Consider the following 19,926-nt stretch of genomic DNA (forward strand, 5'->3'; position numbering starts at 1 on the left):
TTGAGTTCTAGACTCCCACCAGATGAGGGATGCACTTTCCAAACAAAGATAAGCAAGTTGGATCTTTGCAACTTCATCAACAATATTTTGAATCTTGCAATAGAAATTAATTTTACAAACTCAACTATCCAAGTTTTCAAGATTTACTTCCCCATTGTACATAGCCAATTCAAATTTTACATCAAGTTTAATTAAAGGAGACTTAGCATGCCATTTTGGAGATGGAGGAGGAGTAGGTCTATAAGATTGAGGAGGTGAAGAAGGAGGTGAGGATTGAGGTGTAGATGGAGTTGAAGGAGGAGGTGGATGTGGAGAGTTTCTCCCATCACCACCATTACCTTTTGGATGATCTGAACTTTCTCCTTGCAACCTTGTTGTCGTCTCATTATAAAACACTTTCACCACCTCTGACATATCATAGAAAGCATTTCTAAACTCTCTCTCATCTTCATATATCATCTCTTGTCCTTGTTCATGTGCCATGACTGGTGGATTTTGTGCAGTTTGTGACCTCCATGAACCAATTTCAAGGTTTGGTTCTTGATGGGTAATTTAATTGAATATTAAATTACTTGCATTTATATGTAAATTTGAGTATGTGATCTTGTGAAGCACACTACATTGTATGTGTTAGGAGATTAGCTTTCAATATTTATTCATAACTGAAATGAATTGGGAACTTCAAAAGGAAATTATATTCTTTAATATAAACTATTAAAGTACTAAGTTATTTTAAATACAATTAATGTTAAACTAGAAAAACATAAAGGTTATTGATCTAAGAAAACATGAGATTTTACCCTATGAAAGCATGGAGATTTTGTTCTAAAACCTACAAATTTTAATATATGGAATCATGAAAATTTTAATCTATGAAAGCATAAGCATTTAATCTATGGAAATCATGAGTATTTAATCTATGAGAAGAATAATCAATTAATCTATGTAAAGCATGAAATACTTGTTGAAATGACAATTATTTATTAATCAAATTGAACATGTGAAGTAAACTATTCTATTGAAAATGAATTAATACATTAGTTTGAATCAAATGAAAATTATTGAGAAATTAGTGGAAGAAACTATTTTGAAAAATCAATCACTAAGTATAAAACAAACCATGCATGAGAATAACGTGATAGAGATTCTATTTAAAGCTAATTTAAGAAAGTAAATATTTTTGTATTCTTTTTTGTTATTTCCAAGTGCTTAATCTATAAGAAAATATTGGCAAATAAGTAAGCTTATAAAATGAATTCAATCTAAAGGAACAAAAAAATAAAATGAAACAAAGTTTTTATCTTAAGCATAGAGCATAAAGAAATTAAATAAAAGAAATGGAAAACATTTATATTATTCTCACAAATTCTGAGGGATACTCCTGAGGGCTGTGAGGTGTTGAAAACTCAGATGAAGAGAATATATTTGTTAATAAACAATTACATGATTGCAAAAAACAAATTTTCTATTACTGGAATTCGTAAAACTGAGTTTCAATATTGCAGTGATAAATCAGAATTCCCAACACTCACATTTGCTTCTAGATAAAGAATTTATATAGAGTTTACATTCTAACTTCATTGACATTATTATCGCTAAGAATAAGAACTAAAAGGAAACCTCATTTCCATGAATTTACTAAAGCACAACCCATTCCAACCTCTGTTTGCTTGACTAGGCATTAATTCACACATTGGTGCATTGTTATCTCATGCAATCTAGAAAATAAGGATCGAAAGAACCCAAAAAATATTTAAAATGATAATGAAACTGAGGACACTTCTTGTGAAGATCCTAACTGGGCTCGTTTTTAAAAAAGCTCATGTTTTGTTTTTTCAGAATTTGTTTTCTTTCGCTAAGAAAATGTGGTTGAAGTTGACTGGTCAAAACAGTTGTGTTTTTCCTTTGATTTCTTGCTGGAGGTCCACACGTGCAAGATGGGTGGAATTTGACCAATAAAAATCCATATTGGAAACTTTATAAATAATTTCCATGTGTCAGATTTACTTATAGAGTGGTGCTATTGCCTCAATCAAGGAGATAGCTACATAAACTTGACTAAACTACAAAAACTTGAACTGACCAAACCATCATTAGTAAAACCAAATATAATCCTAATTAATTCATTAAAAGCAAAGAAAATTTATGAAAATTAACCACTTTGAGTGTGGGAAATATTTATGAGGTGTTTACGATGTCTTGTGGGAAATGGGCTAAGCAAGATATGAAAAACAATGGCACAAATGGTTAAAAGGGTGATTATAAATAATGGTGAAATGATGACAAATCAGCGGCCCAAAATCTCCCCCATGCTAAGATATTTGCATGTCCTCATGAAAATGAAAGAAAATAACAAAATTTGATCAACATATTTGTTCCAGAATGTATCTTTGGGAATGACTTGGTTTCTTACGCCATTTCTTAGCAAACTTGAATAGTTGTCTAGTATGCTTTGTCACTTAAATTTGTCGTGTATTCTCCCACTAGATAAGGCGTTGACTCAGCTATTAGAGTGACAAGAGTGCTTCTTTGTTGTGTTGAATGGTGGATATCATTTCTCAACCCTTTTGCTACATTCTCCATCTTATAGTTTTTCTAGGCCACTAGTCAATGTTCATCAACCTATGATTTCACTTCAAAATTTGGGGGCTGTTAGAAAATGTCAAATTTTGCAACTCAACACAGTTTAACTTGTTCAATGAACAAGCATACAAAAAATTTAGAATTATGGACCTCTAACTTAGAAGTCTTGTTCTTGTAACATTGTTTCTCATATAACATTTGTATGCACAAATGGCAGTATTATTGATATGAATGGATGGATGGAGTAGCTTTATGGAGTCAAAAAAAGGATCAAAACAAAGTCAACAAGGTGAAAAAAACAAATGAACTCTTCACCCTTGCAGCATGCTCATCATTTGAAAAATAGGATATCTGAGATATAATAAGTTTTAATGGGTTATGATTGATTTGTAAAGGCCATAAAACATAAGTGAGATATACTTTCAAGGTCCATATGTTCTATGTTTTGTAGTTTACTTCAAAGGAAAAAGTCAAATGTTACATTTCTTTTGAAAAGATCTTTACAAAACAGGTATTTGATGTAAGTGGCCTTGAAGTTGTTGATCATCATGTTGTTGAAGCTTTTTATACTTGATATATGATGCTGGAATTAATGTTCAAGTGTATAAACGTGTGTCTTGCTAAGAACCTCAAACCATTCCAATGCTTCATTCTCAAAGGTAAATGCAATATGTATTATAACTAAATTATTGAACCTAACGAAATGATCTAGTAACCCTCATTTGAAAAATAGAAGATAATTAATGAAGCACATCATTAAAATACCCATTCAACTTCTAATTATGTCATACCTCTAGTCTTGAAAGTAATTAAATCTTGGTCCTAAAGACTTCTTGCTCGGATGCCTTCAATTGCTATAAAGAGTATCTTGATGTCGAAATCTCTTCTAACTTTTGATGTGACAACCTACCTTAATGCCTCATTAACATAAATTTGGATTAAAAAAAAATTCCAAGCCTCTTACAGGCATCTTACAAAACCATAAGAATAGATTGTATTATGGTTTCATATTCTTGATTTTACTAGCCTTATTGATTCCATAATAAACTTTTAGTGAGAAAAACTTTCCAAGTTGCTTCTTGAAATTGTCTTCATTTACCAAGTTTTGAATTCATCTATTGTAACCTTGTATCCTGAGTGTATATTGTTGTCATAAAGGTTTCTTTTTGAACAAAGGAAAATCTAATCAAAATGAATAAAATTGAAAGGGATGGTTGATGGTATGAGTGGCCTGCAAAATGAAAGATATGGTGGAACAATTCAAGGATGTTATACTTATAGTGGTTTCTCATCATAATTTTATAAACTTTTAATAAATTGAAAAGCTACATAAGTGATTTTACCTCAAGTTTACCTCTTGGAATTGGTGGAGAAAAGAACATGATTTGAAAACTTATTTGATGTTGATTTGACTCAAATACCTTATTTTTGCATGATGCGTTGAAGATCACTTCGACCTTGTCCCACAGAATTTGTCCCGTTCTTGTAGCAGAATTGTTTTTCCAATTTCTCTTAAATGATAAATCAAATTATCCTTTTTTACCACTGCCCGCCTTCGGAATCCCATTTTGATTAAGAAAAGACATTTTTGTGCAAAAATACTAAATTTTGTATTGATGTGTGCACAATGGTGAAAACTAAAAATATTCATTGAAAACCCCATTGAAATGTCCTGGAAAATTGCTCTTTTTTTCTTCTTTTTTTCCCACGTCTTACTCAATTTATCATACTTTAAGAAAACCCAATATCTCAAAAAAAAATATTTCTACTCCAATCTCTTGCAATATTTGTGCCAAAACTGCCCTTGAACAAGTTGTTACAGCCAAAAAATAGGTTGCTATAGCAATAGCTGCAGAAACTGCAACTTTCTATAGCTGTTGCAGAAAATGTCAATTTTCATGGCTATTTCTATTCTTCTTCTGAAATTTGTTTTCTATGAATCTAAACCAATGATTTGGATTGTATGTTGCATGTTGAAGTAGAAATCATGAAACATAATGTATGTTTGACTGAAATAGACCCAATTTTATTAATTTTCTTAAAAAGGAAATGAATGAAGAAGAGTTGTAGTGGTGCCTTCATGTTGTTGTTGAATGACAAAAAGATGAACATGCTCCTACAAGAAACTAATAAAATATATTGTTGCAAGTTGTTGTTGATTCCATAAAACCATATAGTCTTCATCAAAACCAAAATTCATGGTACAATTCATACCATGTGAATGAATGTGTCGAAGTGGAGCATGGAAAGAAATCATTGGATTAACAATCAAAAGGTGAAAATTGTTAATCAATGCGAGACAAATCATTGATAATGTAAATGAGTGTCAAGGTATCTTAGTGCATCTTGGCAGGGATGAATGAATGCACTAAATTCAAGTCACCTACAAGATTTGGAAATCATGAGACATTTTGTGTTCCCATTGTTGTCAACAATGAGGCCTGCCATTGATGTATGAAAGTTCCAAGGCACTTGAAATAATCTCTGATATTGATCCCAGATAAGGTGTTCAGGTCGATGGGACAAGATATATTGGAAGGTGGGCCTTAAGGAATCTCATATCAACCAACTCAAGCATAGAACCAAAAGTGATTTGAAGGACCATAATAAAATATTGATACCGTCATAAAATTGCAGAACTTATTGTGAATGTTGCTCACCAGTTGTCTGGTTTTCAAGCAAAGCTCATGTCTAATTGCATCATCAAGCTAGTTTTCACAATAGGACTTGTTTTTCTCTTTACTTTTTTTAATTTTTTGTATATGACCTACTCTACTTGAAAAGGAAATCTTGTTCAAGTATATGAATACTTCCAATGGAACCATGTGTGTAATAAGATGATAGATAAACTCATATGCATGTTTGAAAGATATGCTTTGATATGTGCCAATATATGAGAGACCAACTACCTTCATTGAGATGATGTCAAAAGATACTGAAGAATGGAGTATTGGGATCTGATGACTGTCTTGAACCAAGATTCAATGTAGTATTGTTTTCCTTGGACTCTTTCTATCATTCCATGCAAGTCTTCAGAGATGTGATCCCCATTCCTAGAATTTGGTGATAGGCATGCAAGAAACTTTTCAATCCCAGGTTCCAACTACTTCTCTTCTTCAACGGGAATCCATGATTCTTAGACCTTATCTAAATCTTCTTCTTTTGGTTGTTGTTCTTCAATGACAATTGAAGAATAATTTTGCAATACCTCAACATTATAAGTGGATTAAGGTGTTTTATTGTTTGGGATCTGAAATGGTTGTGAAGGTACTGGAGTGGGAATGGATCTTTGGGGTGCTTATATCGATGATAATTGGAAGGGTTGAATTGAGTTCAACTAAGGGTGAAACTAAGGTTGTGGTGGAGGTGAATGGTATTGATAACATTGATATTGATATTGAGGATAGTGAGGAAAAGATTGATAATATGGTTGATTTCCTCTGTAAGGCCCTTGCCAACCTTTTTTCCAAGATTGGTTTTGAGGTTTGGATTGAGATGAAAAAGGTTTCCAATGTTCGTTTTGAGGTTGGGATTGAGATGTCCATGTTTTCCAAGGTAAGGGTGCTTGCTAATTACTTTGAGATTGTTGTGCATAACCATGAAATTGAGAATTAAGATCTTGCATCATACCAGGTTGATGAGGCTGGCATGGTGTTGTTGGAGCTACATAACATGATTGTTCCAGTGTTTGATTTTCTCCTTCGTAAATTTCCTATAACCCTGGTAATGATGGGGAATATTTAGTAGTATGTGATCCTACACAGATTTCACAAATTTTAATGTTATCAAGTGGAAATTCATGCAAATCATGTTTCTTTCTACATTTAGGGAAAAATATAAATGAAGTAGCATTATCAACCTTTTTCCTGTTTTGCATTCTTTACATATCAATTTTTTCATTTAAATTACCAAGAATGTCCAGAAAATTATTAAGTTCAGTTTGACTTACCAATCCTGATGTTGACTTACTCACTCTTGTCATAACTAGATCTTGAGGGGATCTTCCATATTTTTCTTTTCCTCTTGATTTTTTCTTGCACAATTTACAAATCTCTTGAAATGAAAATTGAGAGACATCCCCTTTGCCGATTAGGTTAAGAATATCAATCCATTCATCCCTTATAACTTTTAATAAGAGTGTTTTTAATGTGTCTAATCCTAAATGATGCAATTTAGGTATTTTGACATTATAAGTAAATATCTCCACTAAATATTAAGGCTTTCATCCTCTTTTTGGTTCATATTAAAGACTTCATTTCTAAGGTGGTGGTGTATGCAATAATATTTATATTTTCTAAAAATACTCTTTTCATATCACCCCATGTCCTTATAGAATTTGTTCCTAAATTCATCAACCATCTCAGAGCTTTATCCTTCAATGTTGTTGGAAACAAATTTAAGTTCTGAGTGTGTAATGAGTAGCCATAAGATCTACAAAGTATTTCAAATTCGAAAAGAAAGATTTCTGAGTCTTTTGATCTCATAGCTTTGAAGTCAAGAAGTACAGATGGAGGGATGTTGTTCATATGAAAGTTGATATCAGTTTCTTGAATGGGAAATCCAGAAGGATCTTCCTCATTTTCATCATCACCATCCATTTCATCAACCTATTTTTTTTCACCTCTTCTACTTGAAAAATTATGAATTCATGATGTGGAAGATGATGTGTCTCTTACTACACCATGTGATTTAGTGGGGGTGGTATGTGATTGAAATATTTTTTATTTTTTTTAATGAATCTACCTCTAGGATGTACTAAAATGAAATTAATATTTTGCAACTAAATGGATGCAATTGAAAGCTAACACCTATGTATACCTCCCCATGAACGACACCAAAATGTTGGGTAATTTAATTAAATCTTAAATTACTTGTATTTATATGTTAATACGGGCACGTGAGCTTGTGAAGTACACTACACCGTATGTGCTAGGCGATTGGCTTTCAATATTTAGGCATAACTGAAATGAATTGGAAACTTCAAAAAGAAATTAGATTATTTAATATAAACTATGGAAGTCCTATGTTATTTTAAAGACAATTAATGTTAAGCTGGAAAAACATAAAGATTATTGATCTAAGAAAACATGAGATTTTACCCTATAAAAGCAAGCAGATTTTGTTCTAAAACTTACAAATTTTAATATATGGAATCATGAACATTTTAATATAAGAAATCATAAGCATTTAATCTATGGAAATCATGAGTATGTAATCTATGAGAAGTATAGACATTTTTCCAATGTAAATAATGAAATACTTGTAGAAATCAAAATTATTTATGAATCAAATTGAGCACCTGAAGTAAACTATTCTATTGTAAATGAATTAACTTTAATCTGCTTGAAATGGAAATTATTGAGAAGTTAAGTGGAAGGAGCTATTCTGAAAAATCAATCACTAAGTATAAAACAAACCATGCATAAGAATAACCTAATAAAAACTCTATTTAAAGCTAATTTAAGAAAGTAAATATTTTTGTACTTTTTTGTTATTTCTGAGCACTTAATCTATAAGAAAATAACGGAAAATAAGTAAACAAAGTGAAATTAATTCAAGCTAAAGGGAAAAAAAAATTGAAATGAAACAAAGTTTTTATATTAAGCACAGAGCATAAAGAAATTAAATGAAAGAAATTGAAAACATCTATACTATTCTCACAAATCTCTAGGGGGGTCTCCTGAGGAGTGGGAGGTGTTGAAATCTTAGATCAAGAGAAGATATTTTCTAATCAACAATTACATGAATGAAATAAACATATTTTCTATTGTTGGAATTTGTAAAATAGGTTTCAATATTGCAGTGATAAATCAGACTTCCCAACACTGTCGTTTGCTTCTAGCTAAAACATTTGTATAGAGTTTACAGTGTAATTTCATTGAGATTCTTATGGCTAAGAATAAAAATGAAAGGACACCTTATTGCCACAAATTTACTAAAGCATGGTTCATTCCAACCTCTATTTTCTTGACTAGGTATTAATTGACACATTGGTACATTGTTTTCCCATGCAATTTGGAAAGTAGGGCTCCAAAGAACTCGAAAAATCTCTCAAACGGTAATGAATTTGAAGAAACTTCTCATGAGGAACCTAATTGGGCTCGTGCTAAAAAACACCCTTGTTTTCGTTTTTCAAAATTCATTTTCATTCACTCAAAAAATGTGTTTGAATTTGACTGGTCAAAGAAACTACATTTTTCCTTTGATTTCTTGCTGGAGATCCATAGGTGCGAGAAAGGTGGAATTTTACCAATAAAAAACCATATTGGAACCTTTAGAAATAATATCCATGTGCTAGATTTACTTATAGAGTGATGCTACTACCTCAACCATGGAGATAACTATGGAAACATGACTGAACTACAGAAACTTGAACTAGCCAAACCTTCATTAATAAAACTAACCATAATCTTAATTAATTCATTAAAAACAAAGAAAATGTATGAAAATTAACCACTTTTAGTGTTGAAAATATTTGTGAGGTGTTTATGAGATCTTGTGGAAAATGTGGGAGGACTAAGTGAAAAAAAATGGCACAAATGGTTAAAAGGGTGACTGTAAATAATGATGAAATGATGACAAATCAGCAGCCTGACAGTTCTCTGAGAACTCCTTCTCCTCTTCTCAATTTAGACCTTGTAATCATTTAAGAAAGCACTTGAAAAAATTGTCAAACCTTCCAAACAACCATGCTCTGAAGCCAAACTGATTTGAAATTAAAAAGTAAAGGTTTATTCTAAAACTTTGCAAGCTAATTTATGTCTTGTGGAAAATGGATCGAACTTACAAAATAAATTAAACTTAGTAAACTTAGTTAAGTATTGCAGATTTTAATAGTGAAAAATAGATAACATGCAGCATCACAAAACAAGAATTTGATGACGCAGTTCACCCATCTTGCACTACGTCTCTGGGTCCAACTTCTAACGTTGGCTTTCTATATTATATGCTCATATTTGAAGTTATGTCAACATATAATGCTCAAATTCCAAAAATAACATTGTCATCATGTGTAGAACACCCAAAACCCCTTGTATAGGCACTTCTTATGCTAAAAAAGGATGAAAAATGGTCAAGTTAGGCCTCCATTTTTGTGCTAATTATTCTGCAAATTTCACCCTATGTGAAAAATAGTAACAAATTATACATTTGGCAGATATGTGAGGTGAAAAATTCATGCGGGTTCGACAATAATTTCTTCGAAAAACGTGCAAAATGTCGAATGGTTAAGTGCGCCAATAGGATGACGCCCCTATTCCTCCGCCCCCAGGTCATATGAAAATAAATGTGACTAGAGGGTAGGCACAAATAGGGTGCCACATGCCTTCCCCCTCCGAAAACTCCCGCCAACATTTTTATGGTTTCAATATAACCCTAATCTAGGTCCACGTGCCCTACCCCTCACGCCTTCATTGATGGTTACAGTAATAACATTGGTCCTTAGGATGGGGCATGGGTAAGGGTCCTTACACCTCGCCCTCTCCACTTGAACTTTGTTCACATTCATTGCATAAAACTCGAGGCTAGGTCGGTCAAGTGAGCCCGCCGACCCAACCCCCTCAAACTACCAATTGAACCATGTTAAATATAACTCGCCCATAATGTATAACAGGAATTGACAATGTGGTGTATTGGTAAGGCATTCGATTGTGTTGCTAGAGGTCATAGGGTCGAAACCTGCCGATGTCAGTCAATCCATAGCTAAATTTTGCATGAACTTCGAGGGCCACGTGGCACCTCCCAACTCGCTCCACACCAAAACTATCAACCAATAAAAACAAGCCAACTGCCCCTGTCTGATCATGCCACGTGTCACATCTTGATTGGATTGCCTAACAATCATACTGCATAGTCACCTGCTGACATCAATACCATGTCATCGTACGATATGCTAGTTAGCTACCCAGTCAACCCTGGAAGTTGACTTTTTAACCATTTGTCAAAAACTTCAGAACGCGATAATTGATGCAATTCAATTGTCATTGGAATCAGAATGATGAGATCTACAATTTGGCCCTGGCTATAGGAAAATTTGAGCACTTTGACTTTTGAGCATATTTTTGATCCCCTAGATCACCATTATTACTCTCCTCTTCCACCATTAAAATTAGATCTTCATTGATCTTCATTTCATTTACAAACTTATCCTTCCCAAGATACCAATCTAACATTCACCATAGAAAATTTATGGAGGTGTGAGGGGAGAATTCAAAATAACTCTACTCGATTAAAACATCATGTTGGGAGCCCACAACTCCAAAGATAACTGTCACTCATATGTCCATCATCTCGATCATTTCACATTTGGGAAATAGAGTTAATCTCCGAAAGATACCACTCACGATGTTGAATCCTCCATGTGGACTCTAATTAAACAACATTCTCAATTTGTCCTGCATGCGAGGACTTAATACCCAAGAATGAGATTCCGTGTTGCCATCATATTCGATGGCTCTTTGAACCACACTTAAATTCATTTGATCAGGGAACAAGAATGAGACCCTTATCAATTCCATTTAATTCAAGGGTTGCAACTCCCATTTCCAATCGCCGATTAGACATACCATCATCCTCTCTATTCAAGTGCCTCAAGATATGAAAGAGGGATATTTCTTAAAAAAAAATGAATAGGATAATTATTCTTTTCACCACAGGAGGGAATGTAGGATTGTTGAACAATTGGGACTTTATAATCATTCTAATGACTATCATGGAATCCCAGAGGATTTTTATTTTTCTAATGCCCTTATTCTTGGTGATGTCCAATCCTTTCCACATCACTAGGAATTCAGCCTTATTATTTGTGGTTGTGCTTAAACTCCATGCATATCTGATCTCTTGATATTTTTCAGGGCAATATATCGCCCCTCCTACTCCTACTGCCTCTAGAATAATTTATTTATTGTTAAATAAATATATGTAAAGAATAAATTTCCAAATTAAGTATAGAAATTTATTCTTAGTAAAAAAAAATAAAAACTTTTAATAATTCAACTCACAATAATAATAATTTAATTTTAAGATTATGACAAAAAGAAATAATTGAATTACAAAATGTTATTACTAATAATATATAATAATTATTATATTATTTTATTTGTAGAAAGTGATAAGTCATTAATAACTTATGAAATTTAACTAATAAAAAAACTATTTAAAATATAAATGTTAAAATTAAAAATAAATTTTTTTATTTTTTATATTTACTTTATGAAATCATTTATAGATTAAATGATTTTTTTTCCAACATATTTTTTCGTTAATTTTAATCAAAATCTAAAAACTTGAGTTTAAGTTGTTTAATCTGAAAAGTTAGAGTGTTCTACTGATTTTTCTCAAAGTGGTGAATCCATTTATACATTCAAAAATGCATTCTAAATAACAAAAATTACTTTATTTTTTCAAATTATTTTACTAAATTCTAGTGAAAAAAATTATTTCATCTGTAAATTAGAATATATATATATATAGATATATATTCTTTTAAATTTTTTATTAATTTCATTTCATTTTTATTGATTTTAATTAAATTTCATTTCATTTCATTTTAGACTTGCATTATATTTCTTTGAGATTTCCAATTAACAAATATTTATTATTTTTTAATTTATATTTTAATTTTAATAAATATTTATTTATTTATAATTTTATTTTGTTTTTAGATTATATTATATTGAATTTTACTTTCAAATAAATATATATATATATATATATATATATATATAGATATATATTTAATTATTCTTTTGTTTTGATTAACTCTATTTATTACTAAACTTCATTTTTCTTTAACATTTTAATATCTTTTTATTTAATCATTATTTCAGTTTTCCTTATTATCTATGTAAGAGATACCTGAGGATGATATACTAATAAAGATTTTTAATTCACAGTTTAACTTAAATTTGTGTATTTCATATTTTTTTATTATATTTTAATTTCCTTGATTTTAATTTAAGTCATAGTCTATAAGTTAAATAAACTATACCTTAATTTAATATATATTTTTAATGATAGATATAGATGGTAAAGAGGGAAAGACCGGATGGCGACCACAGGTGAGGGTTTTGAGCGCGAAGGGTTTGGTTAAGGTAGGGTTTCCTGTTTACTCTGCAGTATTCTGTGACTGCACGACACTTTCGACAACTGCATCCACCGGGCGCCCCTTCCACCTTTCGGTTTGTCGGCCGTTTCTGTTATTCCGCGCGAGAGGCTCCTGTTAACAAGATAGGGTTTACAAGCCGCCACCTTCCGGTTACTAGCCGTCACGGTTGTATCTACTCGGTCCGTTTCTCTTCGGTAAACTGCATTCCGAGGTGTCTGCCATTCCGAGATTATTGCTGGCAATATGGAGGACCACGAAGTTGTTGACTACTCTGAAGACCCATTGGAATGGATTTCCATCTGGCACACCCCCTATTCCACATCACAAGGTATGTACAACTCTGGTCTCTTGGAAAATTTGGCTTCGTTTTCCACCGGGGAGCTGTCGCGGCCTTATCCCGTGATTCTTCCAGATATTCCCCCCACCTGGCCTGCTCTTTCCACGCCTCCTCACTCTCCGGCTACCCTCGGGTTTGTGGCGGGTTGTATTAACCCTAACCCTTGTTCTGTCCCCCTTTCTGATTCTGTTCCGTGGACATCTTCAGCTGCACCGACAACCATTAACCCATTTGCCGCCTCCTCGTTTACTGGTACTCCTTCGGGCAGCTTCACTCATATTCCCCCACTCTCTGGTCCGCTTAATTTCCCCGGAGGCCGCGATTTACCCTCATCATCAAACCCTAACCCTCCTCCCGATTTTGGTACTGCCCCGCTTTCGAATCGAGCTCGGAACCCTCCTCCGACTTCTGGCCCTAAGAAGAAATACAGATGCTTCAAGTCCAAAGCTGACGACATCTTTCTCTGACTTGAGGAGGACATCCAGTGGGGCAAAATCATGGATTTTGCAGACAGGGTCCTGGTGGGTCGCATCAGGGGATGGAACTACTCGGCTGCACGCTTGAAGACCTGGGCCACTGAAGTTTGGGGACATCATCTAGTGGACATCCCCTTCGTGCAAACTTTTGTGAGAGGATGGATTGCGTTAAGGTTCGCTCGTGCCGACCATACAAATTGGGTCTTGTCCTCTTACTGGCACTTTGAACACGCTCCGGTTCTCCTTAAGCGTTGGACTCCCATGTTCAACCCCGAAACTGAGTAGATTGGTATAGGGCCTGTATGGGTTCGGCTTCCAGGTCTTCCATTACAGTATTGGTCTGAAGACATCTTCAGAAGAATTGGGAATGCAATTGGCACTTACATGGATTATGACAAATCCTATCTTCACACCGGTATGATGGCTTACGCCCACCTTCTCATCAACCTGGACACTAGGGGTGGACTACAAGAATATATTACTATACAATGGAGGGACATGACATGCAAGCAGATTATAGACTATGAAGGAATCCCGTATAGATGCCGAAGATGTCACAAAGTAGGACATCTATACAGAGATTGTCCACTTCTTCGCAAGGGCAAGGAGCTTGATCAAGAAGGGGATTCAGAGCGACCCCCACACCTTCCACATCGGCCATCGACGAAGGAGACTCAGGCGATGCAAAATATGGACGAATGAGAACCACAAGATCCTTCGGGCACCTCAGTCGAGAACCCTATCCACTCATCGCCAGCCCCCGCTCAAGAAGATACTGAACGGGAGGGTGATGTTACTACGGGTATGTCTGTCTCTTTCTCCTCATATATTCCTCCAGATTTATTAAATTTTGAAGGCACTGCACCTCATCACAGCATTTGCACGCCATCTCACTCGTATACTAATCCCTCGGTGGCATCCCACAACTTCACTGACCCCCTTCCCCCTCCCTCTCTTTTTTGCTCCATTCCGACCCCATCTCCTGCCTTATCCCCAAGTATGCCTTCTCTGATCACCTCCTCTAACACCACCCTCCCTGCCCCATCCCCTCGATACTCCCTCCGATCCAGATCGAAAGATAGAGGCTCTGATGCTATTGGTCTTGATACTGAATCTGCTCCTGTCCCCCATAAACATTCTCGAGGTCGTCCCTCTCGCATAACCAAAGCTAGACACACTGCTGATGCTGAAGTCGCCATTGGGAAACATCAAACCATCCTCAGGGCCCTTAGAGCAAAGAATGGCCCAGCCCCCCATCCTACATGAAAGTTCTATCATATAACTGCAGGGGTTTTGCTAGTTCACCCAAAAAACTAGCTCTCAGGAGACTGCTTACCCTTTCTCAATCTGACATCATATTTCTGCAAGAGACCCTCTGTCTAGCAGACCCCCTAATCCAGTCTCTCAATTTCTGGATGCCTAACTAGACATTTCAAGCTTTAGATGCATCAGGGAGATCTGGTGGCTTAGTTATTGGGATCCATAATAGACCATTAAAGATCAGAAACATTTGGGGAGGCAGAGGTTTCATTGGCTTGGACGTTTATGTTCTCTCCATGGAAATGGACATTTGGGTTATCAATGTATATGGCCCATGTTATGATAGGGCCACCTTTTGGAGATCCTTACTAGAATCTGATCTATTACATGAGGACAACATTATACTCGGAGGAGACTTAAACTTCACCATGGGATTTTGTGAATCATGGGGGCACTCAGGCCAGGTGGACACTTTTTCGGATACTATATCCAATATGTTGGAGGAGCATCATTGGGTAGACATACCCACTACCAGGTTACAACATACTTGGACTAACAATCGAAGTGGAGATCAGAGCTTGGCCAGAAGATTAGATAGATTTTTTATTAAGGAAACTCTATATAACAGACTTCCACGCATAAGGCAATGGGTCATATCTGGAGGCATCTCTGACCATCGTCCTATTTTCTTGGAGACGGTCGACATCAATAACAAGATCAAGAGCCCTTTCAAATTCAATTCCTCATGGTTAAAGTACCCCTCCTACATTCAGCTGGTTACTGATTATTGGCAGAACAATCCTATTAGGGATAATGAAAACCTTACTGAAGGTTTTATTAGGAAACTAACCAAGCCCAAGAGAATCTCCAAGCACTGGGCACACCAGAAGCGCATCCGTGATGACCATACTTTGAAGGAGGCTGAGAGGATTATAGCATCATACGAGGACTATTCTGATGGTATCTTCCCTAACCAAGAAAGCAAAGAACATTACACCTCCCTCGTTGCCAAACGATCACAGATTCTGAAGGAAAGAGAAGAAAGCTGGAGGCTTCAGAGTAGGGCTATATGGCTTACAGAGGGGGATGACAATACAAAATTCTACCACAAATTTGCCAATGGACGCAAAGCTATCAACACTATATGGGAATTGAGGGATGAACAGAATCAGAATATTACATCACTGAGGAACCTAGCCAGATTAGCCACATAACACTTCAAGGGCATTTATAGAGCCCCCAGAGAGGCTAATATTCTGGAGATAATGAGAGTGGCTGAAAAATTCCCCAGATTCGTTCTACAAGAAGATTCTGACAATCTCATAAAGGAAGTGGCCATGGAAGAACTAGAAGCCACCATTAAATGGTTTAAGAAAGATAAAAGCTCTGGCCTAGATGGATGGACCATCGAATTTTACATTGCTTTCCTTGATATCCTGGGCAATGATCTTCTCAATATTATTGAGCACTGTAGAAGAAATTGTAGAATATCATGTGCTATCAAATCCAAATTCATAGCTCTTATCCCAAAAGCCAACCATCCGGTCTCATTCAATGACTTCAGACCCATATCCCTCTGCAATTGCCTATACAAAATTATTGCCAAGATAATCGCCAATCGTCTGAAGCCTATATTATCTCGCCACATATCCCCTGAACAATTCGCTTTCCTTAATCACAGGCAGATACATGAAGCCATCGCTACTGCTCAGGAGCTCCTACACTCTCTTCATATCAAAAAACAAAAGGATATGATACTAAAGGTGGATCTTTCCAAAGCCTTCGATAGAGCCAACTGGCTTTATATCAGGTTGCTTCTGACTCACCTTGGCTTTCCTTATAGCTACATTAAATGGATAATGAGCTGCATTACTGACGTATCATACAGTGTTCTACTCAATGGTGAAGCCACTTCTTTCTTTACCTCGGAAAGAGGACTCAGGCAAAGATGCCCCCTATCTCCACTTCTATTCCTACTCATTATGGAAGGCTTAAGTAGACTCATCACATCTGCCTGGGATAGGAATCAGATCACCGGCATCAATATCTCTGATAATTTTTATCTTACTCACCTATTATTTGTGGATGATATTCTCATATTTCTAAATGGATGCATAGGTGATGCCACTACTCTCCAGCATATATTTGTACTCTTCCAACAGGCCACAGGCATGATGATAAACGAAAGCAAATCTACAATCACGGCTGTTGGTTGCACTCGTCATGAATCTACATATGCATCCCATCGATTCCCCTTCACCTCATTAAATCTAGCCGACGACATCAAATATCTGGGATACAGACTAAAACCCCTCAGTTACAGGATTGCAGATTGGACTTGGTTAATAGCAAAGGTGGAGAAAAGATTGCAGGTATGGTATCATAAATATCTTTCAAGAGCTGGGAGATTGATCCTCATTAAAGTTGTTATTGAAGCCACACCAGTTTACTGGATGACTTTGGCTGGGATACCTCGAGGCATCCTGTGCATACTACAAAGTATTTGTGCTAGATTTTTATGGAAAGGTCACCACACAGGGAAGCTATTTGCCTGGGTTAAATGGGACACCATTGCTAAACCCAAACATTGGGGAGGTTGGGGCATTAAGAAACTTGATTTCTTTGCCAAAGCTTTGGCAGCCAAACCTGGTTGGCATCTCTTGACTACAGACAGCCTATGGTCTCATGTCGCTCAAGTTAAATACATCAAGCCATCACACCTTATGGATTGGTTTCGTCAATAGCATGAACCTGGACACAATATATCCAATATTTGGAAAGCTGTTCTCCACTCACTACCTCTATTGCGGGAAGGCATTACTTGGCGCATTAAGGAAGGAAATAACGTACGGATAGGGGTGGATCCATGGGTGGGGTGCGGCAATATTCATAGATTATCTGAAGGGCTGATAAGGCACCTTCACAGCAGAGGTATTACGCATATTAAACACATTGGAGATAGTGACAATTCAACCTTTCTTCAACAGGCTTGGGCAACTTCTCATACTTTAGAGATCCCTGAACAGTGGCAGCAAGAATGGCGAGACTTTATAGATGCTCTCACATAGGCTCATATCAGAATCACTGAAGGCCCTGATGAGATTATCTGGGCCATTGCAAAACACGGTATATACTCCCCTAGATTGAGATACTTAAAGCTCATGGAATCATTCAATCCCCCGAATATCCTCCCCATCTGGAAAGATCTCTGGAAGCTTGGAGCTGCCCCATGCACTCGCCTTTTAATGTGGAATATACTCTTCAACAAAATCCCTACTGGAACCAATCTTATGAAGCGATCATTTCATGGACCATTCAGATGCCATCTCTACTGTATAGAAGAGGAAAGCTCTGAACATCTTTTTTTAAAATGCAATGTTACTAAAGACTTTTGGCAAAATATTTATGCTCACTATCCTTCCCTCAAAGACTGGCAGGGTCTGAATATAATGGAGGCTTGGAGCTGTTGGTGCCGAGATCATACTGGAAAATCCATCAACATGCCATTGCTTGTTTGCTGGGCAATATGGATAGCTCGGAACCAGATTATTTTTCATAACAAGGCACCTCATTGGCCTGTAATACTGAGTCACACTATTGCTGATTATGACTTACTACCCGAGGTAGTTTCTATTACCCCCCCGCACTAACAGGCCTATAAGTATTGACAAATCGAAGCCTTGGGCTTTTTTTGATGGCTCTGCTGAAGAAGAAGGCTGCGGTGGAGGAGCGATACTATACCTCAACGATGCACATTGTTATAAGATCCAGATTAAGCTTGGCAGAGGCACCAACAATTTTGCTGAATTAAGCAAATCAAAACATATCATACACTTTGCATTACAAAAACATTGCAGCCACCTACAACTATTTGGTGATTCACAAATTGTTTGCAACTGGCTGAACGATGCATCTCATTGCTATGCATTCTCTTTGAGACATATTCTTGATGAGGCAAAAAGACTGATCACATCTTTTGAATCCTTTGTCTGTCGCCATATCTACAGGGAACAGAACACCGATGCGGACCAACTATCCAAAGAAGCAGTGCACAGACAACGAGACGACTGGCTGATCCAGGAGGAGATTGATGGAACCTTCCATCAACACTACCACAGACCTTTTGATGACCTCACTAGGAATGGGTCTCAGACCCTCATATAATCAATTTTTGTTTTATGTGGATTTTGACATATGTATTTACATGTATATACATCATTATATATGAACAAGTTACAGCAGTGCTCTCTGCGTAGAGCCGAAATGTAATGTGTTTACATCATGTTTCTTCTAAGTTTTGGACATATCTAGTTACAGTTACAAGGACTCCCTGCGTGGAGGTCAAGACATACAGGGTTTTTTTGTACAAGGCAGGCCTCTGGACCACAATATGAATATGCATCAGCATCTGCAAAATGTAATTTCTCCATATTAATAGAAATTACGACTTTTTCCTTATGGGAAAATATATATATATATATATATATATATATATATATATATATATATATATATATATATATATAAATTCTTTTTAGAGTACATTTTTAAAATTTACTTATTTTATATTTTAACTTTTATAGTACTATATTTTTTTATTTATAAATTATGTATTTTAACATTTTTATTATTATTTTAATTCAGTAACTTTATTTACAGCCAAACACCCCTCCATTTCTTTAAAATATTGTTATTCAATTATCTCCATATTTTGATCCCTTCTTTTATCAATGACTATATTTTAATTTAAAATTGATCTTTGTTTTAAGATTTTTCCTCCAATCTCAATGATTTTGGTATATTCTTTTTTCATTGATTATATTTTGATTTAAAAATTTTGTGGCGATGTTGTATTTTTATTTTTTCTTCCTCGAAAAAATATTAATTATTCATATATTTTAAAAATATTGACTAATATATTTATAAATATATTGTATAATTATTTTATTATATAAATTATATAATGAAATAAATTATATATATATATATATATATATATATATATATATATATATATATATATATATATATATATATATAACGACTTCAAAAAGTGAACAGTTCACCTAAAATGTTAATCATTTCATATAAATAAACCATTCGCACTAGAAAATTGAACGGAAAAACATAAATCCAAACTGAGAAAATCTACACACTCATATTCA

General features: G+C 35.2%; 1 protein-coding gene across 1 annotated transcript; it reads left to right on the forward strand.

The window, feature by feature from the left end:
* The first annotated feature begins 15,189 nt into the window (after positions 1 to 15,189).
* LOC149207375 (uncharacterized) lies at positions 15,190 to 15,975 on the forward strand. The gene has a single exon (XM_089398020.1). The coding sequence runs from the start codon at positions 15,190 to 15,192 to the stop codon at positions 15,973 to 15,975; it is 786 nt and encodes a 261-aa protein (XP_089254146.1).
* The last annotated feature ends 3,951 nt before the right edge of the window (positions 15,976 to 19,926 follow it).

Source organism: Pinus tabuliformis, chromosome 1_2, assembly GCF_031772625.1.
Source record: "Pinus tabuliformis cultivar Carrire ecotype Pingquan chromosome 1_2, CPIR1, whole genome shotgun sequence".
NCBI classification, from domain to species: domain Eukaryota; kingdom Viridiplantae; phylum Streptophyta; class Pinopsida; order Pinales; family Pinaceae; genus Pinus; species Pinus tabuliformis.

What these genes read in the sequence shown, in the direction of transcription:
- LOC149207375 (XM_089398020.1), top strand. Translation starts at nt 15,190, where the DNA reads ATGGGATTTTGTGAATCATGGGGGCACTCAGGCCAGGTGGACACTTTT.